Consider the following 27,225-nt stretch of genomic DNA (forward strand, 5'->3'; position numbering starts at 1 on the left):
CGTCCCCGCTCTGTATAAATAAAAGGCTTGATAAAATAAACGATCGCGGGAACACGCTAAAGAATGAATAATGGGGCATGTGTGTCAAAAGTGGTATTTACATTTTCTTTTTTCATTAGTTTTCGACGACAAGCAGCACTGTGATGATTCAAATATAAACAATTATGGAGAATGATTAATGCCTTCGAGTCACAATTGCCAATCATTTCTTCAGCAGAAAGTTAATATTTTGTTTTCTTTAAGGGGAGGATAACTCGTATGATGGATTCGTTTTGAATCATTACATTCAATCAGATTTTTTTTTCATCCGACATCACAATTATTACGCAATTCCGAAATATCTTTGTTCTACAAACGCGAGACGAAACGCAAAGATTTTTAAAGTGCACAGAAAATTCTCAACGGATTCAACTTGCGACCGTAGCTTTTTAAGCTTGCTGATGCCAAGTTTGAAAAAATGCTTCTCAAATGGTGAAAGCTTCTCAAATCAGAACACGATATTGGGCAACCTCACCTTTGAGGTTTTCCTTTTGTCATTTGAATAGTCTTTGCCTCAGTCGATGGAAGTCTCTTAAGGTAGATCATGCCGGGGGATCGTATTTTATGGGTGTATAAATTGGATCGATTTTTTACTTCCTAATTAAAGATATAATCACTTTAAATTAATGTCAGAGTTATTAATTCAAAATTATATAAAAAAAAAAATTTTCAACTTATCTTCTGGCGAATGAAATTACAAGCCCTTAATTAATCGGGGATCCATCACTGACTGAACCTGAAATTTCATTCGTCCCCGATGAAAATACTACAGTTTTTCATGTAAAAAATTGCATTGGAGAGCGTAAAAGGAAAACACAAAGGGAAACGGATCAAGAAAAGAAGAAGAGCATCAAGAAGAAACAAAATGACGAAATAACCAAATGTGAGGTTATACCAGCGATCATTACCAATTTCGTTCAATCTTTAACGTAATGTAACTTTATTACTAGTAAGACAATCGTCTCGAATTTTTCCCCAAACTTTCATTACATACTTCATTTTTATTGTATACTTTTTCATAAACTTCGTAAGAAGCGTTCATTCGTCGTATGGAAAGATAAACGACTTTTTACGCATAGTCCCTGTAACACTGTATTTTTTTTCATATTTGAAAATGTTCACTTCAATAACCAATAATTAAGACAAACCCTTTAAAATTTCTTTCTTAAGAAAATCGTTTCGTGCATGAACCACCTTGAACTACAAAAACGATCTCACTCGATACATTTCGCCAGAAAAAAAGGTATCGAAGGGTTCGAGAATGTTTCACAAATGTTGTTAACCTTTATCGTAAAACAGTAAGATTTTTTGTTCATTTGACGCACGTCTCCGTCGCGAGGCATGTTTGACGAAACATATTTCTTTTTCATATGTACTCGTTGCTCGAAGTACAACATCCATTCCGCGTAAACTCTCGACCCTTCAGCTCGTCTTTTTCCGACGTTTTTTCTGCCTTTTCTTCGACGAACTTTAGACCGCCACTTTTCGCTATTATTTCGTGTGCTCTTATTTTTCCCAAAACTTCTTTTATCTCACTTGTCAGTCTCGCGTGTGGTCCAGAGCTTTGGCGCGTCATTATTAACGGACTTGGGTAATTTTTCTGGCTGTAATTCCCGGGTGTGTGAACATTTACAACTCGGGTTGAAACGAACAAAGACGAAAGAGAAAAGAGATAGAAAAAGAGGAAGAGGAAAGAAAAATGAAATGAAAAATATACCTACGAAAAATGAAAAAGCTGATGCTAACCCCTCTCCCCCCCCCCCCCCCCCCGCCCCTCGGCCCTCTTTCTTTCTTCCTCGTCACTCGACTGTACTGCCATCGTTGACGTTGACGTCGACGATGTTGTCCTAGCTTGTACATAATGTACGTAGATTCGTCGTTTCCAACAAAGCCACACCGAAATACAAACCTGAGAGCGTGCTGCTTCGAGCATACAACTAGCAAGTATGCAGCCCCTTTTTCGCACTCTTCCTCTCTTCCTTTCCATCCGTCTGTCTTTAACTGTCCTTCTCTTGTAAGCAACGACTCCAGAGAAAGATTTATACGAGAATATATATAGGTAAAAAAGTACGTTGGAGAGAACATTTATTTGAAAGGACGTCGCCCTCAACATATCGTTTTCTCATCTTTTTGTTTTGTCCCGCGTAGTTCTCCATGGAACTGCTATCAACGATATGCTGTGCTACAAGCCTGAAGACATCGCATCGATCCTTGTCAGGGCTCTTTTCTTCTGTTTAAACTACGGAAAAAGATTGTCAAAATTTGGCGACGGCATGCTTTCTCTCCACATGGTTTAGTCAACGATTATCTCATTATTCACTGCCACGAATTTGTCGTTTTATGCAGTTTTTCAGGGACCTTTTCGAAACGGTTTTTTTTTAGAAAACGTATTTTTTTTTCTCTGGCTAGGTATTGTTTTGTTCATTTTGACCCTCATTTTTGTGAGTAGTTTTTTTTTGGTTTTCATACTCAGATAAATTTCAAGATTAAAATCAAAGAAGATTTACTAACTTGTTTCACTATACTTTTTTCGAACAATCATCACGAAAGACGTGCCAAGTACAACTCGTCACAGCCTAGTGATCCATCAATCTGGCAGTTATGGCTTTCAGCTTTTACCAACATCGTTTACCGCACCGGCAAAAAGCTTGCTACGATAAACTGCAGACTCGAATGCAAATTGTCTTTTGTGAAGTTCACGAGTTCCTGGGCATTTTTTTTGTGAATATTGCTTCAAGAACACCTGAAGTGAACTCACGCGAACTTCAACAGTAAATTAATCATGACTGAAGTGTTTTGACTCAGGGAACATAAATAAACACGTTTACGAAGTACGCAGGTTGATATTCGCGAGTTGAAAACGTCGCCTGTCATTACAACTTCATTTTCATTTGTCGTTCGTAAGCAAATTGTAACGTTCATCGTTACAAAGCTTCCTTTATGCTTTTATGAAATTTTTCATACTCAGCTTTTCTAGTGTATTAATTAAGATGTTATAATACTATTTGAATTTCCGCGGATATACAAACAAGCGATGAGCTAATAGTAGAAAAGTGAGATTTTATTGTTGAATTATATCAAATTGCACGATTTTTTCCTTTCATCCCTCAGCTCTTTTGTTTGCTTGTTTGTTTTCTTTCGCTTTCCATTTCCACTATACTTTTTCCCTTTTCCGTCTTGTTCTCCTTCCATTCACTCCTTTCTTTCCGACCCTTCCTTCGTCCTGGGCTGTTTGTTCGTCAAATGGCAACGGAGGCGAGTTTTCACGGTCGGCCAGGAATGAAATTGTAAGACAAAGGAACCCGTAGTCTGCCACTTTTCCTGCGGCCTATCCCTCATCCAGCCCTCTTGCACCCCGCTCATTTCTTTTCCGTCTGTCATACACTCTTCTTTTTCTCTTCTCATTCGTATATTTACCGTTTTCGTATTGTACTATGACTATTTCTTAGTTTGTTCTTTTCTCGAGCGATGCTCTCTCATTAAACTGTCAAAAATTATACACAAATCCAAACAAAAGGGTGCATTTTTATTGCCATGTAATCGTGAAGCTAATCTTGTAAGGAAAATAAGTATGTGAAATGTGTTATTAGAAGTTTGATGTTTTGCAACATGTCTCAAAAGAGTGTTTGAACGAATAATTTTTCAGTGTATTAAACAGTGAAGAGAGTGACACATTTTAGAGCGAAAACTACAAACTTTTCTGAGCGACTGACACTCCTTTTTCAATGAATCAGGCTTACATGCACAAAACTTTTTACAAAACCAAAACCGGATCCGCAGCATTCAAAATATTCCTAAAATATTACAGAGGAGATTTCTATGATCCAATGATAGTTTAGAACATGATGATTGATTTTGCCATTCATTGGATTTGATGACTCCTTCTGTCGAATGATCGCCACCAGCACAGTATTTCATGAGATCCGTACGTGATTTTTTTTTCGTTTGAGGGGTCACTCAGAAGGGAAGATTTTCCAAAAGACTTTTCCGTACGTACGATCTCGATCGTCCTTGTGTTTTGTTCGTGTTTGGGCAGCCCAACTTTTCCACGAGTTTACCACGTTCGTTCAACGATGATTTCAAATGTTCCGTCCATAAATAATACATTTTTTTCGCTCATGTCTTAAAAACAATAAATATGAGTGGAATGTCGTTGTAATAGGAAATACGAAAAAATGCTATAACTCGGTAGAATAGTTGAAGCTAAAATATAACATAAATTTATTTATTTGCGAAATGTTTTGGCAACCTCGAAAAATCGTGCGGTTGAAGTACCACGGAATGCCTCATATGCAAATGTGCGGTACCTCGGGCGAGTTTTCTCTCCCCTGCGTAGTGAATGCGAAAGAGATGCGCGCCGCACCGCAACGTTCTCTCGCCCAGCAATGTATAAAGGCTCACATTTTTGTTGTTATTTTTATTGTTGTTATTATTTTTACCTCGCGACAATCGCCAGTTTCCCCGACCCTCGACAAGTCCTCTGCATTTGCCCGTTCAACAGCGACGTCCTGCTGCCCTGAACTCATAAAGATTCTATTTCCGCTACGGGTAATGAAGATCCGACTGGCTGTGGACAATGCGGTTGAAAAACCCTTTATTTAATGGATTTCATAAAATGTCGAGCAATTCGTGAAACTTTCGAATGTGGTGTGCTTGTGACATTTGTTATTTGGTGCTACGTGAATATGAGAAACGAAATTCGTTAATGAAATTTCATTGCATATTGCAAAATCGTCCAAAACATTCAACAAGGAAAGCGAAACAAGCAGCAGGAACAACCACGAATTTCAGGTAATCAAATTTTTCTTAAATCGAACTGTATTCCCCTGATTATTATTGAATTGTAATCCCGGTGCATGTGCTCCAATAACGATACAAAAATTCGGTTTCCACAACCCATTAAAGTATCGAAGTCCGTTATTCCCGTCAGTTCATATCACGCCACCAGGAATATTTCATTCAGTCGCATGCAAAAGTTCCAATTTGACGGTGATATGAAAACGTCGTTGAAATAGAATGGGGTATACGCTATTTTAACGGAATTATTTCACTCCGTGCGAGTGTAGGATGTTTATGTACACAGAGGATAGTTTAGTGTAGAGTAAAAAGGGGCAGACGAGGAGGAGGAGGAGGAGAGGAGAGAAGAGGCTTTATAGACTTGGCGTAACAGCGTACGCGAGGGATGAATAGCTGTAGGAGAATGCTATAACGAAAGCAAAGGGGGTGGTTGGAGGGAAGAGTCGTGGTGGAGGTGGTTGTCTCAGCGACGGCGCACGAGGACAACCGACAAGGACCGAAATTGGAGAACCCCTTGTCAGTAGGCCTGTCGCAACGCAGCCGTAAGCGCGCCTTTTCCTTCGTTCGGGACTTTACCTAACCCAAGGGAATAAGTTGGCTGAAAGTAGGCATGGGAAAAAGGCAAATCGACTTCGTTGCATACACTTTGGCATAAAAGTTTGATGGGTGCGAGAAAAAAATAGTCCGGGATGGTAAATCAATTTTTTCAAAGTGTTTGATAAAGTCACATTGCAACTGCCAGTACTCAGCGATTCATCCCTCCAGTTCGTACTATTAAAGAAGTCAGGCCCGTGGTACTCCGCGTCAAAAGTTAGCCGGCTTGTGAATGTTCGTTATTCCCAAGGATATTCAATGGACCACGAATCGAGGACGATTATTTCGAAGACTTGACTGTAATTCATCCTAAACAGCCGATTCGATGAGGGCTTGGATGACCGAATTAACATTTTTTTTTTCCACCATTCGCGAGTGAAACAACTTTGAGTGCGCGAGAAAAATCGATTCGACCCGGTGACCGCACTTCGGGAACTCTTCGCGAGGAAAATTGAATCATCGGTATACGCCAACGAGGCTAAACTGTGCGACGAAGTGATTTCTCTCGATAGAATAAGGAAGAGAGAGTGCGCGACAGAGGTGCAGGGGAAGAAAGAGACGAAAGGAAATAAAACTCTGACAGTAGAGCAGAGAAGATGCTAGTGGAGAGGATGAAGACGGCAGACTCGAGCGAATCTACATACTAGATCAGTTTCCATACAATGTAAATGGCTTTTCCGGCAGGTACTCCGGAATGGGCCCAAAGAGCTTTAAACCCCTTACGTTTGCTTCTCCAACTTTGCATCAACCTGGTATAAATTTTCAAAGTTCGAGAACTCGATTCAACCGGAAGAATATGTGTTAATGCGTTCACGCATAGACACGCGTTGGTGTACGTGCACGGATGTTTGTTCACACATGTGGATTCCTACACTTTTATGCCTGTATGTGAACCCGGTTAACGAGCAGGCGGGCATTCGTAATAGGGAAGGGGATTGTGTAACATCAGCGCGTTATGAGGAACTGATGCTAAAATCTGTGAATTCTTGTGAGAAGTGCGCGAATAACTTTAGCCGACGAACCTAACGGAGAACGTAAAGTACCCATTAAAACGAATACGTCGAAGTGCGTGGGTGTCAGTGTCCGTGTTAATGAACGTTGACTGGCAAGAAGCTCGATCGTGGTGAGCTCGTTGACCGAGAACAGGGGGTTTTACGAGGCAGAATATCCGATTGGAAATCATCGGAGGCTAAGATCGTTTAATGTCGAAATTGGCCACTCATCGTTCCGCTATCGCTAGGATCGTCCACCCAACTTATCGAAAATATTAGCAAGATCAGTTCCCGTACGAGATCGTAACTCTCGGCATCGTTCAGAGACGATTTTTTCCGATGCTTCGTGCTAACCGCGAACTCCGCTTAAGGTGGCGCCCTCGATCGAACGGTACGCAATTTCGTGCGCGAACAATGATCCGAGGTAATAACGTACCTGTGTACATGATGACGATGATGCTACTGATGAGCGCCGTTGCGCTCGCTCGAGCAGAAATATTTCTCCGGGATGAAAGCGAACCGAGTAAGTTATTTGCATTTTTATTTCATCCGTCGCGATTATAGCTCTTGACTTCGGTCTTTGGACTTTTTGGCTCGGTGCATCTGTATATGTTATGTGAATAAATTATGAAGTTACGATCGTCACCCCTCGTTGTAGTGTTGCCACTGGTCTATTTCCAACTTCTTAATAAAATATTAAGATTGTAAAAATAACTTTGAAATTTTCAATAATCTTATTACAGTAGTACATTGTGTAACAAGGAGGCGTAAAAGATCCACCCTGCCTCCGAGATGCACACGATACTTTATATAACCAAACGACGTTTCCGAGCTTTTTCAAGCGTACCGGCGGTACGGAAAGTAGGTGTTTTACCGACTGTTGGACTGGATTAGTGGCGGGGAGTACGTAAAACACCACTTTTAACTCCTAGGAGTTACGTAAAACAGTTAAAAATTTTAACTCCTAGGAGTTAAAAGTGGTGTTTTACGTACTCCCCGCCACTAATCCAGTCCAACAGTCGGTAAAACACCTACTTTCCGTAGCGCCGGCAGGCTCGAAAAACGAGGAAAACGTGGTTGCGTTATATAAAAGATATTATTGAATACGGATAATTAACGAGTTGAACAGAAGTTTTCATGGTCAGAGAAAATTATACATATTTTATGTTATGAATACGTAATCTCATTATGACCTGATGCTCATCAGAATTACATCGACAACAGTCGATCTACAAGCTTTTAGTGGCGAATCCGCAGGACAATCTTGTGGTTTATTTTTATATTCCATTCACTAAGTGAATGTCTAGATTTTGAGCTACTTCTTCCTCAACGACTCTTGGACAAAATGTCTTTGTAAATTGACATTCAAGTTTTTCTATTGAATTTGGATATTAACCACTTGGCCTCGGTCGCATTTTACCGGATAATAAAATAATTGAATTCACTGTGATTTATTTTGGGTTCACGAAATTCAACGTTCGAAAAAAGAGAGGACTTGACGGTATTGAAATTACGAACGATTGGCGAGTGAGCTCTTTTTTTCGCCGTTGTTCGATATTCCAAAAAAAATAGATGAAAAGTCGTGTGGTTGGTTTTGGTTCCCTAGGAGTTCTATTTGAAATCGACAACAAAAGTTGATCATAAAAAAATAGTGGGCGAATCGCATGACCGATTCTCCGTTCCGAATCCCTGCGGGTTGAATGATTTTTGTTTGAAGAATTTTTTTTCCGTTTATATGATTTCCATTATGAAGAGTAGAAAAAATAAAGTTTTCAAATTTCTGTGATATGAAAAATACAACGCAGTTTTTTTCGCAATAAATCTATCTCGTTGAATGAATTCATTTTTTTCATTATTCATTCTGTGGATTTACAAGTTTTATTACGTGCCAGACCTCCTTCTCAGTTATGATTTTCTCCATATTTATTCGTTCAATGCAAAAATATTACAGATAGTGTAATTACGAATGTTTTATGTCATCTATTTCCAATGTTTCAATTCGACTACGTGTTTCGCTTGTGTCCGGAGGGAAAAACTTCTGCAAAGTGGAAGTTTTATCGAATTTCAATCACTCGGTGGACAAGGGCTGACAAACACAGTTTGTACTACTGCATAGTAGTGTAATCTATTATTAGAGCTCTGAGAGTCAATGCACAAGCTTACAATATGCTTTACCGATCACGTAGCTTTGAATATTTGATGCAGAAACTTACCAGGACCTGCTAGCTTATTTAGCTCAACGAATATTGGATATCTCTTCCGAAATTCCGAATGTTTGATGGAAGCGAACAAAAGTGGAGCATAGTTTGGAGAGGTTGACAGGCATCCTGATATCCAGGGAACGTAGAGATTCGTCTTAGAGCGAGTTTCTTATTTTACACGATAGTCGAATAATGTACTCGTTAATCACGAGGACACCTGAATCGGTAGTCGGCCCTGGGGTCGCTCTCGGAGGGCAAAGTGGATTAATAACGATGAGGCTTTCCCTTTGTCGGCTATGCTGCAGTATTTTACCTATAAATAGTTGTTTTATGGTGAAAATTCGGGGATGCGTGCACAACTCTCCCATCGGGAATGGAAAGCAGGAGAAAGGGAGTTTAACGAAGCGTTCGGCAAACTCGTTCGTTTAATCGACGCATTATGTAAATATACATCGATTGACGTGACGGGCTCATCAAAATTGCCGTAATTGATCACAATTCGCATATTTCAAAGTTGATTCGCGTTGCAAAATATTTTAGCGCGTGTGTTTGCCACGGCAGAATATTCACAGGCGTATTTTGCGTCGAGTTTCATTCTGTGCGTCGAAAATAAACATCTTCATTAATGTTGGTTGGCTTGCTTCCGCTATTTACGTTCTGCTACATTAATTTTGGGAACGCAATACTCCCAATTCTCAATGGGAGTTACATCGACGTATTATTTATAGGAAACGGTGCATCCAGGCGTTTTTAAAAATCTAGCAATTCATCAAATGAGAATCTCCCCTTTTGATCGAATTTTCTCCAGCATGAGAGACATCACTGAATAGAGTATGGGAATGAATTTGCGAGATATAATAATTGATGGAACGTTTTGACGCTCGAAGGGAGATAAAAAATTCACTTCATTCGGTACGAGCAGTCGCGGTGTCGAAGTGAAGAGGCGATGCTCAGTGATAATTATTCATGGCGGATAAAATTAAATAAAATAACGAGTTATCGATGAATGCGTTCGCGCTTCGTACGGCTTTCAATTTTTCACAGTATCATTCTCCGCGGTCGAATATCATTGGTCAACAGGCGAGAGACTCGAAAATAAAGTCGACGTGTCGTGATGGAACGGTGCGCGTACCCAATGACAACGGTTTACGGACTCGTTCGTTCGATTAATGGTAAAAACGATGATTATGGATGTAACTCTGCGCATGCCATTACGAGAAAGAGAGAGGGACCCGGAGAGCGTGAAAGTGACAGGAACGAAAAAAGAGAGAGAGAGAGAGAGAACATTTGACAAAAGTGTGAGAGAGCGATAGTCGACGAAAACACGGATAGCAATGTAAAGCCACAAATTTATGGGTTTCCCGGTCCGCTGGTACGGGGAAGGGTTCGATGCAGGGGTGTATGCGCTTTGAATCGTTGGCTCAACGATGCAGTGGTAGTGGGTGAGTCTCGGCCGGACACATTTTATGTTGGGTAATTATACAACGATATTGCGTAATTACGTGCTACAAAAGCGGCGGAGTAGAACATTTAATTGCCCTCCTCTCCTACATCCACAAACACAACAATATTCTACCGTTAGATTTACATTAAATTACAATAAATACTTGTCTGTCGAAAACCACGACGAACGACCGAACGAAATATCCAATTTTCTTTTTCCTCTCCAGAACGATACACGTGCTCTGTCAGGGGAGTCTGAAGCTTCGCGATTTATCAATCTCTCGTACGTCAAAGCAATAATTAAAACTGAATTGACGAGGATTTTTCGTTCCACGGTGAAATCTACGGCGAAACCTGCACCACGGTTTTCTGTCGTTTATCACAATGGTTGCACCGATGATTACAAATTATAAGCCGCGACTTGAAAATTGCTTTTTTCAAAACAATAGAAAGTTCAAATACTCACCACGAGGAAGTCACTTCTTGAATTTTGGTTTTCTCGCAGTGAACGCTTTACAGTTATTGTGTGAAATCTCGCAAGCAATTTATAAGTTTTCACTTGCAGCTTTAGGCACTCATTGTTATCAAAATGCTTCGTGTTGCAGTGTTTAATTTCGCAGTTCCTTTGTAATAATCGTTTAGGACTCTGGGCGATTTCGGGTCTTTTGTATATTCCACTTCGCTCAACGCCTCGATCGTTTTATAAACTTTCTCGAAATCTGACAAAAATCATCGTTTCGGGAATTCCTTTATGCTATTTGACTTACGTGATGATTTTCGAAATCGGAATTTTTACTTCATTGAATAAATCGATGCCATTCTTCTTTTTAATTATATTTGCCTCTTTGATTTAATTTCAGTATTCAAACGACGAATGAATACTAACTCGTTGAAGATTACTGTGATCAATAGCTTGTCAGCCTGTTACCTAGTAAACGTATAATTTGCATAAACGCCAAAAACATCCAGCAAGTCAATCGAGACAAGAAAATCGCCCTTAATTAATTATTCATGCAGTAATAGATTAACGATCAGCCAAATGGAATGTTGTTAAAATATTGCTCGTGTGCTAAATGAAGGGAGTTATAGGGGTCGATAGATAGCTTTCAAGTTTGTGGTCGCTTTCATGAAGAATTAATATGTATTTGATAAACTCAACGAGTTAATGCAACAAAAAGAATCACTGTTTTAAGTTTTTTATGTATTCATTCGAATCAATTTGAATAAATAAATTAAAAAATTTAGTTAATAAATAAATTAAATTTAGTAATTTTGAATAAAAAATTAAAAAACGAGTTATATTTGAAACCATTCACACGTATTCGTGGTTGAATGTACTTTTCACTAATCGAAAAAATTGCAGTCAGAGTGATTTTTCCGAATTTTTAAACGAAAACAATGGAGCTTCCGCATGGAAAAGCGAGTGGCGTACATGTAAAGCACTGTGAAAAGGACACGATCTCCGAGCACGTAGGGTGGAAGTCCTACGTGTTCGTATTCAGTCCAATTCAATTTCCTGACTGATTTTCAACTAGAAATGAATCAATTTACATCGAAATTTTACCTAAACTAGAGTCACCGCGCGCCCAAGCGCGCGCTTGTCTTTAATTGTTTTAACGCTTTTTAAATAAAAATATTACTCAGGGCTATTGTTTGAAATAGTTCATTGCAAAAATCACGGTACCTACGGTCGAATAGTAATTGCGTAAGATCACCCTTACTAAATTACTCCATCACTTCACTCTTATGTCGCTAAATAAATTTATCTGACACGATCGCGATCGAATGTGTTGCAATTGTTTCCTCCTTTTTTCTACGATCTGAAATACGCACATGAACGAACTCTGAGCATAACATCGACAACCAATCAAAGTACGTCTATATAGCAACTTCAAAAATAACTCGCACTTCGAGATTTCGTGACAACTCTTCTTCTATGAAAGGATAGTATATACGTTTTTCGATATTCAATTGTTTATCTAGAGTTGAGGTTCCTGCAATCTCAAATTTAATAACCGTAGATTTTCCATTCGATTTTATTGTAATGCTCCCATCGATTTTCCTTCATAAATTCGTTTGTGTCTGCCAATTGTTTCTTGCATGAAATTACTCAATCAATACGAGTTGGATCAGTCATTAGATGAACTTCGTCTCGTGATATGCAATTGTTGAAAACATCAGGAATGTTGTACAATTGAGTGGATTGTTGCATTAGTATTTCTCCATACCCAAGGCCATCTTTATTGCAGTTTGATGAAAAAAAACTTGGAAAATGTCGGATGTCTCTAAAGTAGTTGAATATGATATTCGAAATCACGAACGTATTCAAGACACGCTATGTGAAAAATATGAATCGAATAAAATCTTTTTCCGTGTATCGGTCTAATGCCGTTTCTCGAGTCTCTTATTTTTCAACAAAGAAATAACATTCTGCCCAATCGTTCAGGCTCACTGAGTTAGTGGTTAAGAAGTAGCAACGCATCTTTCATGTAGGGTTTCAAATATGAAGAAAAATAAATTTCTGATTGCAGAACGAAAATATTCTCGTCGTTGTGCATATGTTTTTGAAGCGAGGAGAGTTTCGATAGGGGAGTTCTTCTCTAACGAATAATACGCGAGATAAGCGAGATCCGGCGATTTCAATGGGTCAATAGAATAAAGGAAAATATCTCGAGTGGAAATATCCACTACGGAGTACTTGAATGGAATGAAAATTTTCCATTGGCTGGAGTTGAAAATATAGGGCTCGAGGAAGCACACATCTTTTCACAGAGTAAACCTCGCATACTGCATTCCTTTTTTCTCGTACGTACACATGACAATCCCCAATACACAAGCAGCAGTTTAATGAATATTCGATAAAATGGATAAATTTAACTCACTGTGTGTAGACGAGCTATTGGTACAATTTTACTCAGTTGAATGTATGATTCCCCAGCGAATATTTTCATCTTCGATATACGCAACTTTGCTCGTGGAACGAGCCGGTGAAAGTTCACTCTGGAACAGAAAAATTTTCCAACGAGGATCCAATATCAAATGGAATTCTCAGGGGATGCTTTTCTTTGCGATCTATACTTTTAACGTCATCGTCCCTTCGAATAAAAAAACACAACGACGCGTTGAATTTTTCATTTTTTCTCTTTACCCTTTTGCTTGTTACGTCAAGTTACTTCCTGCCATTCGTAATTTCTACCTCGAAAAGTGCCAATTAATAAATGAACGAGCATTGTCATATGCACATTAGAACTGCGTGTAAATAGACAAACGATATAAAAAATCGTTCGAAATGTGTCATTCAATAATTAAGCTCGTTTTTGCTACTTTTTCGACGTCTCCGTTCGTAATAGTAATATGATCCAAATGATCTATCAGCACGAATAATGTAGCTTACTCTCAGACAATAAGCCAATTGTCGTACTTTGGATAAAAAAATGAACTCACACTTCAAAATAGTCCAAAATTTAAATATTTTTACACCAAATTTACACAGCGAAGCACCTCATTCGAAGCACGAATGATTTCAACGGAGTTTCAGCATCAAGTGTCCCATAGAGAAACCCGCTTTGTTTGCTATTTTGATTTTTCCTTCACTGCGGCACAGTGAAGTCTTCGTAGATGGAACTTTTGATAGAAATAGCATTGATAACCAATCCCGAATATCATCGTTTCCGATTCATCCGATCGTTTCCGCTTCAGTTATACTTCACAAGCAAGCATCGATGCACAAAAGATCTCATGTACCAATGGTGCGTTCGATACCACGCTCCCTCGTACTCCTCTAGTGTCCGGCTGAATCAGTGATTCCTATGTAGGAATACGCCACTCCATTCACACAGAACATTCCTATATAAATTCTCCGGAGGTACGTTGTTCGTTGGAGCCACGCTTGAGCATGCGTGCATGGCTTCGCCAATCTGCGAGGCAAATGTTCGCTAGAACGTATGGATTCTGGTTGAATTCTATTTACGAAGAAAATTCCTGTACATCAATAGTGCTTCGAGGAAAAATCTTTCTCCGATGTCCAGAAAAATTGCTTTTGCGAAAATTGATAGTTGGTAGTTCAATAACGCTTGTTCAAAGTCAAAGAAGCCGGAAAAATGCTTTCGAAAACTTTTGCATTCAGTGAAGCAACATGTCACATTTCTGCTCTCGGCTTTCAAGGGTGTAATTACGTTCATCCCATAACTATTTCCTCGGCTAGTAAACCGGGTATCGATCGAGTTCGAATTAAATTTACGCAGAGCCGAAGTTAGATCCATTCAAATGAGGATGATCGGATGTATTTGAACAGAAGAGCACTGACATATTTAACGCGAAACAAGATTACAGTGATATATTGAGAAAACTCAATTATCGGATGAAACGAATGGCATAATCTACGTAAAATTATATACGCTTATAAATATCCGCTTTCGTGCAAAAATATGAACTTGAATGAACGAAAATACCTTGAGGAAATACGTGGAGTAACTCAATGTCGACACTTGCTGCCTCAGATTGAAGTTAAACATCGAATTTCGAGACGAAAAGTTCTATTATTGGTCGGACCATCTCCCAATGGAACAATACCCATCAATATCGAATAAATTTAGATCGAATAAAAATGCTCCGACAGACGGAAATTTCCATCCGAAAGTTTTCAACATTCTCTGTATGCCAAGCAATCAAGACAGTTTCATTTTAGTTTTTTTAAGTGTTTTCTTAACAATGAACGCATGCATGAACACGATATTGTTATGCAATTACGTATGAAATTTCAAAACGATTCGCATCTCACATCTAGAACATTCAAAGTCAAATATTGCACCGTTTATCCTTCAATGAATAATAATTATTATTATTATTGAAGCATAGTCTTTGAAAGATATCTGTATGAACGAAAAAAACGTTAAAATTTCTAGTGCATCTACCAATTTGTAGAAATGTCCGTACATAATAATAATTATTATTATTTTATTACTCTTTTTTATAAAAATTAATTTCTATTTTACGTACACATTCAATTTTTATAACTTTACCACACAAGCATTATGATTTACCTGCACAAAGATTCTAAAATGGTAAGTATGTTGCTATTCTTGTAAAATTATTTCAATAAGACGACATCCTAGTGGTAGCTTGCTCATGCAGATAAGTCGACGGAAGCCTAGATGAGAGGTTCGAATCCTGGTGAAGGTGGAATTATTCTGCGTAAATGAATACTCGTAAGACCGAAATTGATTGACCAAAACTAAATACGGCTAATAATAAAGGCTGTAGGAACATAGTGAATTTTCCGAAGGAAAATAATCTTGACCTAGCTGAGTTTGGAAGATGTATCGGTATGAAACGTAGTTGGTTTGAGAGCTTTCATATATGTTAGAGATTTTCCTGGAAGCTCACAATTTATTAGATTCCCACAAGGTGTAACAACTGAACTCAATTATTAGATTATTCCCCAAAAATCATGTACGAGTTTTAGAACGTCAGCAGGAGAGTTCAAGTTAGAGCGTGACGGTGGTGATCGTTCTGCCTTGAGTATTGAAATGGTCCAGAAAAGAGTGAATCTGAAACTACGTTGCTATTTCGCATGCTTTTGAAAACAGGTCATTTTCAAAGACATTTTTATTACATGAGCAACCTAGTAAACACGAAGGACGTTACTCGAAGGCTCTTACACAAATTTATATTTGAATAAGTGCAATAAATATTGAGACAGCTGATGCAGCAAAAATTCCGAGGTTCGGTGACGTCGAATAATCAAACGGTTCCAGTGTCAGCATCGGCCAGGGTCGATGCAATGATTGGATTAAATTCATACGAGTCGACGTTGAAATACTGCCCTGATGATTAGACTTCACAAAGAATTTATAATTTCCGTATTCGCAAGAATGACAACCGCGTATTTTACACCTTCCCTGGTCCTCGCAGCAGTAACCGTATAAAGTAAATGGATTGGAGTGAAAAGCAAACTTTGCATTTGGGGAAGAGCAAAGGCAAAAAAACTCGTGAATTTCAAAGCTTCCCGGAGTTCTTGGTGCGGACCTACTTACTCCCAATGGTATTTAACACGAATGCGCATATACTCACTGATCCCCCCCTTACTAGCCTTTGACTCGACGAAAAAAGATAGTCGCTAGCCAAGAGCTGGTCAGTCGCCACAGTTAACGAATGACTTCTCGTCGGTCAGTCAAACTTTTGAGGCAGCTGTTTTTTGTAACGTAACTATAGGCACGCATATTAGCATATTCACGTATGCACCTTTCGGCGAGTAGCATGATCATCTACAGTGGAGGTCGTGCACAAGCCCAGAAACCGTGAGCTGTAGAATTCTCTGTGTGGCTTCGTTCCCCTCACTCTGACCAACGCTTTCCCTCCCGTTTTGTGCCTTGATTAATGGGAGCTCCTGTAGAAACGTGGACTAGCACGGGGAAGGCTGCATTTCCGAAAATACACACACACACACACACACACGTGCACAACCGAAAACTGGTAAAACGGCGCCGTCAACATCTTTTTCCATCTTATGTCGTTCGCGATACGACCTTTTATTTGGTACACGTCAACACACATACGCGCACGTACACTTCCGTACAAAAAGTATCTCTCCCTGAGCACGGTTGCGTTCACAGGGTCAAGCCCATTTTTCCTCCCTCACACTACGTATATTTCATTGCCTGCTCTGTCTTCCTAGATTCTGCGCCACGTTCATCCACGTGCGATACACGAATTCTATATCGTTATAAAATAACGCAAGAGGCTTTCCTACAACGATAAAAAAAAGCTTTTAAAAATTCTCTTTAGAGGTAAAGCTTCGGTTCGCAAAGCACTGCGGAACACGATTTTCGTGTCAAAACGTGATGGGAGAAATCCATTATAAATATTTCATTAATCATTAGCGTGTCTTCTGCTTGATTAATTAGTTATTTCATTTTACTAGTTGCGATTGCCGAGATAACGCTTTTTTGAGACTCATTCGCGAGGAATATCTGGAGCATTCGTGGCATCGACGCGATGCGACCGCTGTGCTCGTCACGACGCTCCGAGGAAAAAACTTTATTAAATTTACTCTCTCATTTCTTAATAGTGGGCAGTATTTAAAAAAAAACACTTACATTACACTAGTTTACGAATAATCTATGGCAAGATGTTTTTTTTGCCGATGCGAAGTGAAGTGCATGAACAGGCCACCCTGCTGGAGTAGATCAGGTCGCGAAAAGTTTCCATTTTATGCCTCGTATAATCCTGACTGACTCTCATCACTCTTTGCTTCATGAGAGAGAGAGAGAGAGAGCGGCGGGATGCAATATACTGTAAAGTGGTATCTGCTTTTTCATGTGGAAGAAAATATCCAACGAATCCAAACGGAGCCCTCTCGGCTGAAGTTGGATTAAAAAGGTAGCCATGCGAAATAAAGTAGGATATCGTTCACGAGGAAGGGTCCTTAGACACAAAAACCATCGTGCTTTTATCATCTGCGAAGTCGCTTTCGATTCCTCATCTAGAGATTCGTGGAGAACTCTCAGGACGCCATTCTTCGGGGTCTTGAATTTTTATTTCTGGGGAGCGCGAAGGAAAAAATCGTGGGAACGAAGTACGGCGGGAGACTGATTTGAGTGGAGAGCATGAAAAAGCGTGGGTGACATAAAACTTTGAAGCTGAGAATGAGATCAGAGTTGATAGTGCGAAAAGAAATGGATGTTTGAGCAGATAAATATGAAAACTGCATGCGCCGGAGCGTCGGAGAAACATGAAAAGCGTGAATCATTATTGCGTTCACACCCAAACTATATGGAAAGGCGAAAATATAGTTTATCAAGTGGCAGGCAGTTATGGAGGTAAAAACTTTTACAGGAGGGTAGCAATGTATCCCGAGCATACTTAACCTTTACTTTTGCTATACCAACACGGATACCATTAAAGCACGATAGTGTTGCAGCAGCAGCAGCAGCAGCAGGATATGCTGGAACTAGTTTTAAGTAAAAAGCTCGATGTTGAAACTGCAAAGATGGAAAGCAAGAAGTTTCATCAGCGCAAACAGAACGATGCCATGGTTACAGCATGTAGGATAAATGTCTGTTCCACATTTTAAGTACACAACTTATATATGTACATATATTTGACCGCTCGAGCGCGCATGTGCGGTGTGCTTATTGTATACTCGCTTACAAAGATTATTACTACGTATATCCCCCACAGATATCGTATATTTCGAGATACTGCAGATAAATCCCGCGCTGCCTCCTGGAATAACCCACTCCACTAATATTTTTCTTTCTTATCCTGTTTTCTAACGTTTACTCTGGCTGTCTCCTTCGCGAATTGAATCGTTCGGGGTCACTGACCTGATAATTCACTCTTGAAAATTCACTCTTGAAAATTTCTTCGACAGTATAACCCAGCAGAAGATCTTTAGGTGTATCCGATGGAGAAAGAAAAGTCTTGATAAAAATTTCAGGTTTTAACGAATCTCCTTATAGATGAGCTCAGCGAGAAAACATTTTCACAAATCCCGTCGATTTTCACATTTGAGTATAACGTATTAACTGCAAGTAAATATCTTGCTTATTCGTTGGTTTACAAATTCGTAAAGATCTTCATGCTTCGTGCTCCGAGACTTATTTTTGCCTACGGTTTTTTGTTCATTATTACGGACACTCGTATCTTGCAGTATATCTTATTTAAATAGCTGCTTCTCTTTGGTTATATCACGATCGTGTCAGTGCAGTTCTATTCTTGATATAGCGAGAATATGTACAGGAAGAAGCGTAATATCCGGTGACATGACGGAAGTAATGCAATAATGCCACGGGACAAAGGACAAGAATGGGCATCCACGAATCGGAATGAACCAGTCTATATATAACAGACTTGGGAGCGAGAGGGGCAGACACATTCACATTGATAGAGAGAAAGAGAAAAAGCGAGGAGGAGAAAGAAAGAGAAAAAGAGCTGAAAGGAAGGATTCGATTCTCTAGATCGTAGGTGTTGTCAACCGATCGTCGTTTTCAAAGGCTATTTTTTTCCGTCTTCTTGCTCCTTTTTCGCTTAATTCATCTTTAAAATTCCATTTAATCTCACAGCTGTGTCTTCTCTCAGTTGAATTTTAGCGGGCGTTTACAATACAGATTTTCCTTCGAGATCGAAGCAATTTGTGCAAATCTTTTTCAGAATTCATCGCACGTGGATTTTCCTGGTGAAGATCCAAAGATAACAGGTTGAAGCGAAAGTATGAATACATGTATATGTATATGCATATTTTTTTAGAACAATAGTACAAAGAGAAAGAGAGAAGGGGTGAGAGGAACGTCGGAAAAGGGGAAGCTCGTTCGTTGCAAGGTTGATTGGTCTGGGGAGCAATTTATCTCGGTGCATCTCTGTCTCGTTCTCCGCAATACTAAAAGAAACTGAAAGCCATGAATGTACGGAGTGTCTGGAAAGTCAGACGTCGTATATTTATATTCGTAGTTGCTGTTAACATACGTCACAGGTTTTTTAGAAGACGAACTTTTCATTTATTTTTTGTTTTTCATCGCATTCAACGGTGAGTTTTTAATTCATCGTTGTCCAGGGACCTCGATGTCCGCGAGAGGAAGCGAGCACTGATGAGTGGAACGCAGCACCCAGGTTTTTGGTTATGCCCCGATTCGATTAATTTTTTCTGGTTCTTCTTCCATTAAGCGGTGGTAAGCAGAAAGTGGATGATGAACTATATTTGTGGAATGCGAACTTGGGGACGTCCTGTATTTATCATTATAAAAGACCATGAATCCGGTTGCACGCGATAGGACGAGGAAGTGATATTTTTTCTCATTCCTTGCAAGCTGGGCTTCATTACGTCTGCGAGCTAAATTTCACCTTTCGCCAACTACTCGTCTCATGTATATATCAGCCGCTCTATTTGTCTCTCTTTATTCTCCCCTTTCTCTCCTCCTCCTTCTTCTTCTTCTTGCTCTCTTTCTTTCGATTTCTTTTCCCTTTCTCACTGCCGGTCTTTCATATTTCCTTTATTCCGCCGCTTGAACACATTATCCTATCCTCGGCTCGCTCTCCTTTCTTTCATCTTTACGTAAAGATTGAGTTCCGCGTGATTTTGCCGTGGGCTAACGGCGGCCTCATAAAGGGTACACACCACGATGTTTTCATCGATTCTGTGGAGAAGCTTCGCTCGTGAAAATCATCTCCTGTGCTCTCACACAGAAGTAGCCCTCGCGCGCGTCCGGGTTATGATTATCCTTTCTCGATCCTTTTACTTTCACGTCTCGTTTCTTCCCTTTCATCATCATCCTCGCACTCTTTCGCCATATAGCAAATTGGTGCTCGAAGAGGGCGCAATACATCACGCCCTCTTCGAATCTCCATTCATTCATTCGCAATTTGACCGAAATACCGTGCGGTCCCATTTGCGGAACGATAAATAAGTAAACTTGTGTTCTATGAGCTACTCGGAATCGCGAAGACCTTAATACAGGGAGCTTTTTTTAGTCCTTCAAGGAATCGCATTGAATAAGAAATTGAGATTTTCTCATTAGAATGAAAAAAGTCTCCATTATACTAACAGCGCTGAATAACACAGAAACGATGCGCCTTCTGTACGCGAACTGTTCTACCAACTTGACGCGATCCTGCTGAATCAGAGATGAGTCGGCGTGGAATCATTTCTTCGAGCTCGTACTCCGTTATGCTACGGTTTGATTCCATCGAATAGGAACATCCATGGGTTGCTAAATATCAATCGAACTTTCATGTTAATTTGGCGATGATTTAGAATTTCATGTTCATTCTCAATTCGACGTTGTATCGCGACCCAATCATTTGCTCTGATATTCGAGTGAGCATTCAAAATATTATTATTTCTGTTCAATAATTTCGATTTCACAAGCATGCAGTTACCAAACAACTGCAACGAAGAGGCAGAGTATTTAGCTGCGTTGCACTGCTCCCCAGAAAATATTTACAGCAAACATTTCCAACGTACGTCAATAAACGAATGAAATGAATTTTAAAACCTCTACAGTTGTAAATTCAATATTTCAACGCCTCTGAAAAAATATATTCCTCGAAAAATTGCTTCCATATCCATCAATTTTTGTTATTTTGTAAAAACGACTCATTACCGATTTCTCGGCATCGTTATCACAGTTAACAGAAACGACACATTTGACACTCGAATTAACTTTTTCTGGAGTCTACCTCTTAAGAAAAAGTCACCGAATTCCTGACATTTCAAAGTGGATGCACGAAAAGTATCTGAATATGCGTCGATGATATTTACTAAATAGACATCATTGTGCTAAACGTCGTACTACGTGGATCTTAATCTAACTGCTTACTATATCTTCGATCCGACTCTGTCTCCTATTTCGTTTTTTTTTTCTTCGAGGATGCTATCCTGCATAGTAATGTCTACCCTTTCTCTCATTCTTAGCTTCCTTTAGGATTCCTCTACGAAAATCTTTGCCTTCATTCCCATTCTCAACTTCTGTGGTACCTTCAGGCACTTTAGGTAGCTTCCTTGCCCAAGGATGCTCTGCACGACACAATGTATACGTTATGTACATACAAATACACGTATACGTAACTATTTACTTATGTTTATATATATATATTATATACATATGTACATATGTGAAATATAGGGATTGATATAGAGGTACACGTAGGAAAGGCATGCGCCGTTTAGCTCCGTACGATCTTACGAATTCCGGTAGCATAAACGCGCTTGAGCATAAGTGCAACTCGGTCGAATATCCTGACCTGCCAACAAGCATCCTACTCTCCGCGATAGTATACGACGAATAGTTATTGTCGTCAATATACTTGGGTTCGGAAAGTTTGAGTTTGTTCACCCTCGTTCAGCTCTGTTCTGTCGGGATGGTATTTTTCATTAAAGTAGAGCCTCGCAGTGGCTATTAAAACGTTAATAATCGAACGTCCCGGGAAAGAGGTTTTTTTTGCGTTAAAAAAATAAATTCGCTTCAATTTTTGATACTGGAAGGCTCCGTGGTTTTCGCAGAGGGGTTTTTCGTTAGTTATCTTTTTTACGCAGTTGCCAGTCCTCATAAATAACTCAAGTTAATTCAATTCGCATCAGTACTTTGATAAGCTGCCAGTTGAAACGGAGTCGAAGAAATGAAAATTCATGAGCAAGACTACGCGTAACTTTGGTGCTTTATACTCTGTTCGATCGCAGCAAATGATCCGTACGATATAATTTGCAAAAAAAATGCAGCTAATTCAGAGTCGGTCAGAACTCTGTGCACACACTCCGGCGCATCGGGCTTCGGGCATTGTTATTTGAACATAATGACGATCCTCGAATATCGCGTGCAATCTGTTTTCACAGCTTATATATAACCCACAAAAGCTGATGAGCGAGGTTAAGCGCACAGTTTACCGTAATCGCGAAAATGGAGCTATAACATTTCAGGCGGGATAGCGAGAGACGAAGAGGGATGTCAGCGCTCCAGGGTTTCCGTAGAGCTCGAATCGTGTGCATTTTGATCAACATTTTTCTATCCCAATTATATTATTTTTTCATTATAAATGTGAAGCAATTGCGCCGTAGAAGCCTCAGAAAAATGTTCATTCCGAGGAGAAAATTCGCTGACGAGGCTTTTAATAGTTTCGTATGAAATTTTATGTGTAATACCGCGCGAATTTACGAGGGGAAATCGTTTCTTTAGAAGTTCCAGGTATTCGAAACACAATTTTTCTAAGAAGCAGCCAATCGTAAAAAAAACTAGTTGCAATTTGTTTCTTATCGTGTGGCTAATAAAAATTATAGTACAGGCTTAATGTGCACGTTTATTGTAATATAGGTTGATCGACGGATTCAAACTTTTATTTTTTCCATTATTCCCTGAATGTAACCCAAGATACCATAATAGCATTCGTATCGCGAGCCTGGGTATTTGACAGAGGCAAAGGCCAGAGCTACAATTAGAGGCGCTGAGAGTGGAGGTCTTGGGGCGTCATGTCTGTCACTAAAAAACTCGTCAAGATTCTTGAACGAGGTGTCAACGAAGAATAATCACCGATTTCCAATTTAAATTCTTGCTCATAAAATTCTCATTTTTTCACGGAAGTCGAAAATCCCCTTCATCTCAGAAGCACCGTACGTTCGAAAATCCATAAATTGGCGATTTTACGAGAAAGACTCAGCCAAAGATGTTTGATTTTGTTGATTTACATTCTCAAGCGAATTTCGAGCAAAAGTCTAAGACTGTGAGACAAACTCCCTCGGCGAGAGGGCGAACCACCTTTGAACGATAATTTGTATATTTTTCAGACTGCACTTCAAATAACTAATGATGGTACATCATCATCTTTTGATTATTGCTTCTGTGCTGCTTCGTATGTTGTTTGGGTGTGCGTCACGTCGTTGTCGAGTGTTAGTGAAATGTACACCAGTGATTCAGAAGGGATTGCTAATTTCTCGATAGATAAACGATACTTCGGTCGAATTGACGTTGTACCTAATTGATGAACGATTCTACACGTACATATACAGTATGAAACGGGTTGAGTAACACAAGCATGGCACGAATGTTGTACCAGCAAACAGACCAGGGCTTCAATAAAGGTAAGCCAGTGCTGTACACTGAAATCAATTATTTAGTATAAATTGGCGAAACCTTTGAGCATAGCCTGCAGCCTCGGATATAACATCTTTTCGTCCTAGACCATGCACGACGACCAGTGGACTTTGTCTTACACAACGTAAAAGAGACTTCATTGTGGCTGTGGATTACAGACATTACAGAAGCCACAAAGACACTTGTTCTACCCTCGTCTTTATAATCATGCACGAGAGTCCCTTTTGAGAGTCCTTTTATGCATGTGTCAAGCATGTGCTGGGTTAAACGGACCAAACGTATGATTTACCTTGTTGTCATTCGATCTATTGTCACATTTAGGTGGATTATACGGTATCGAATAGAATTGAACTGCTCTTTACGAGTTCGCTCGAATGATTTGCACTTTTTTGAAGTTTTAGATTCTCATTATCTCGTTTGAAATTTTCACAGTTTCTTTTGTTACATTTTCAAAGAGGGTTCGAGATATGAAAATACTGAACTGAGACGTTAAGTCGCCGAATCCACAGGCTTTTTAAGGTACTTTTAAAATTAGGGGACGTTTAGCTTCTTGGAAATGTTTCGTTTCGAATGATAGTTGCTCGACACTATTCTTCGGCTGCAGCTTCAGAGTTGGACGTAGATTTAAGACCACTTTCATTAGCTTGAGATATTGGAGAATAAAAAATGAGATGATCGGACTTTTCACGGTGAAAACCGCTCAACATAAATTCACGCGAGGCTACTACTCTCCCTCGTTTTATTCATTTCACGCTGAGAATATTCTGTTTAATTTAGTCGTCGGAAGTAGCAACAAATATTGTAATGGAATACAAATGAATTAAATATTCAATACGCGAAAATACCTCGCTCTTTTCTCCCTCGGATTTCCCAACGAGAGCTACATATTGTATATAATATTGCATTTAATTTTGTAATTCCATTCTTGAAATTCGCGGTCTATTAGTATACCCTGAATATTACAAACGCTGGGTTTATAATTGCATCGGAATCTCATTGCAGCAGCCGCATTCACTCCTCCCATCGTTCTGTCTTCTTCTCATTCATTCGATCTTTCCCTCTGTATTTTTCTCTCTCTTCTTGCTTTCTCCCAGCGTATTCCTGTCATACTTTCAGTCATTGGTGAGCTTCCTTGCTTGAAAAATATTTATATACTTTATCTTCAATAAATGTATATATTCGGAGGTCATGCTTTTTAAAATTGTCTTTTTTTTATTAATGTTTCCGAAGCAAGGATTAAAAATAATGCGTTAAATGGATTCGGGGAGAATCCCAGGCATCACATGACGAGTGACATTGTAGTACAAGTCATTCGATCTCATTCGCACTTTGCTTGGGTACTATTCCCACACCAATTCACGTGCTCCACAAGAAAATATTGACATTTTGTGATGGTTTGGCAAGTAGGAAATCGAAAAAAATGAACATGGCTCGAATCTTTGTTGTCTTATACGTTGTCTTGTATAGTCATTTTTGTGAAGTACTGCTTAAGCATGGAAAAATGAAGAACAGGGAGAATTACTCATTCGTAAAGCCATTTTGGTGTATCTCGTTCCTCCTGTGGTGATAACATTTTTTATGTACCTACTTTTAAATACACAAATAATTATTGTCGAAGTTTTCTATCCAGGGCACTTGGTATATGGATCTATTTATAGGATCTGCCGGATTTTAACAGGAATTATTGCCAATGGGAAAAGGGTCGTCAACGTTATTTTTTTCTACTAAAAATTGAACATTATTTTTCTTTTTGTTTCTGCTGGTTTATCTGCGGGAATGATCAATTGTGGTGCACTTTTATTGTGTGTATTATCAGTTTGAAAGCCACAATTCATAGTCATTTTTGTTTTCGAACGAATCTAGAATTAACACATTTAAGGCTGACCAACTTTCAAATTCGTTGTTTCCAAATATTAGCGACCAGCTCACGCGCGCTTGTATTTACATTAATCAACCTATGATTATGCAATCATATATTTATATATCTATTGACTGTTGAAACATCAAAATAACTATATTAATGGAGCTCTGGCAAAGAGGAAGCAAAGCATTGCTGCTTCTAACGGCTGATACGACTACACGAGTGTGCGTGTGTGTGTAACTCTATCGACGTACAAAATTATGCATCTGCACCTCACAGCATTGCATGACCTTAATTAATTGCTCATTTGTGCATTCGCTGCATACGATTCCACTTGCGAGTGAAACCATTCGTTATCCTATTTATAAGTTCAAAAGAAAGCACTTTGCTTAAATGTTATATGAAATCTGACACACAATGGTGTATGGAAAATGCGATGAAATAATATTGAGCACTTGAAATATATATGATGGGAAAGTAAAAATCCTTATAAGTAGGATAATCGATTATTCGATACTAGAAAATTATTGCAATATTGGATTCGTTTTACAATATGAAAATTTAAATAATTTTAAACTCATAGGTTTAATTCAACTAATTAAAATAAGCAGAGCTTCATGAGTAGTTCTGAGTATCATCGAATAGAATTGGACGCTTTTACAATGAATCAGTGAACCGTATGACTCGGATTTTTGCCCGATATTGCTCATTTCATCATATAATTTCGTTTGATCCACCCGAAAACCTCTTTTCAAAACATTTTTTTTTTTTTAAATAAGGCACATTATTGGGAATCAAGTAATCAAACTATTGAACAAAGCTAATTTTTCGATGCACGAACGTAATTGAATTCCACACGAATTTTCGTTCGTGTTCCACTGTAATGGATTGTAAAATGAAAAAAAATTTTATCATTAATTAGATGAAATTTGATCGATTATTAAGGTTGCTCTTAAGGAGTTATGGTGAGGATTACTTTTGATCATATCGAATTACAAAGTTCCTATCTATTATTAACGCTGGAAAATCAATTTGCAACGACGATGTAGTAAATTAATTGATCGATGTGTTACAATTCCCAGCGCACTGTTGGAGCCTTACCGTAACGTGATCCGGCCAGAGCTAGTACCTTGTGTGTTGTGTGCGTGCGTCTGATGCATGCTCCTCGATATTTTATGATCCATCATGATGGACAGTTGTGAGGGAATAATTTATCTTTGTAAGAGAGTTTAGTTTATTTTAGCAATCTGCGCAACGATGCGAGGGAGGTTTGCTCGGAGACGTTGAAGGATCAACCTCTTACTCGCCTCCTTAAAATCTGATTCACAAATTCATTCGATTCACTCGACAGAGGGTCTCTAGAAAGGATTAAAATTTTGAAAAAATCTTTTTTCCTACTTTTAGCAAGAGCGTATTTTTTATACATGCGAAGAATAAAAATTAGTGAACATTATTAAGGTTGTTCAATAGCAAAAACTGATTTCTTACGAAAATTTTGAAACAAATATATCACGCGGAAAAATCTAATCAATCGATTTAAAAAAAACACGAAGTAGTTCTACCGTATTGTTTTTCAGATATTGCAAGTTAAAGTTCTACGGTTTCTCCATCTGAACACATGGTAATCGTCAAGCAAAAAATGTGTATCGAAATAACTCGAGAACCGTTCTTACGATTTTGATTTTAAAAAACACAGCGTTAGAGTATCTTCGGAAGAA

At 39.0% G+C, this 27,225-nt stretch overlaps 1 protein-coding gene across 1 annotated transcript in view; it reads left to right on the top strand.

The window, feature by feature from the left end:
• Positions 1 to 5,372: 5,372 nt before the first annotated feature.
• Positions 5,373 to 27,225, top strand: part of LOC122409393 (neural cell adhesion molecule 1-like) — a 47,362-nt gene continuing 25,509 nt past the window's right edge. The window contains exon 1 of the mRNA XM_043416912.1: positions 5,373 to 6,945. Within this exon, the coding sequence (XP_043272847.1) occupies positions 6,762 to 6,945 (184 nt within the window). The 5' untranslated portion in view covers positions 5,373 to 6,761. The remainder of the gene's footprint in view (positions 6,946 to 27,225) is intronic.

Source organism: Venturia canescens, chromosome 4 (genome assembly GCF_019457755.1).
Source record: "Venturia canescens isolate UGA chromosome 4, ASM1945775v1, whole genome shotgun sequence".
Classification (NCBI taxonomy): domain Eukaryota; kingdom Metazoa; phylum Arthropoda; class Insecta; order Hymenoptera; family Ichneumonidae; genus Venturia; species Venturia canescens.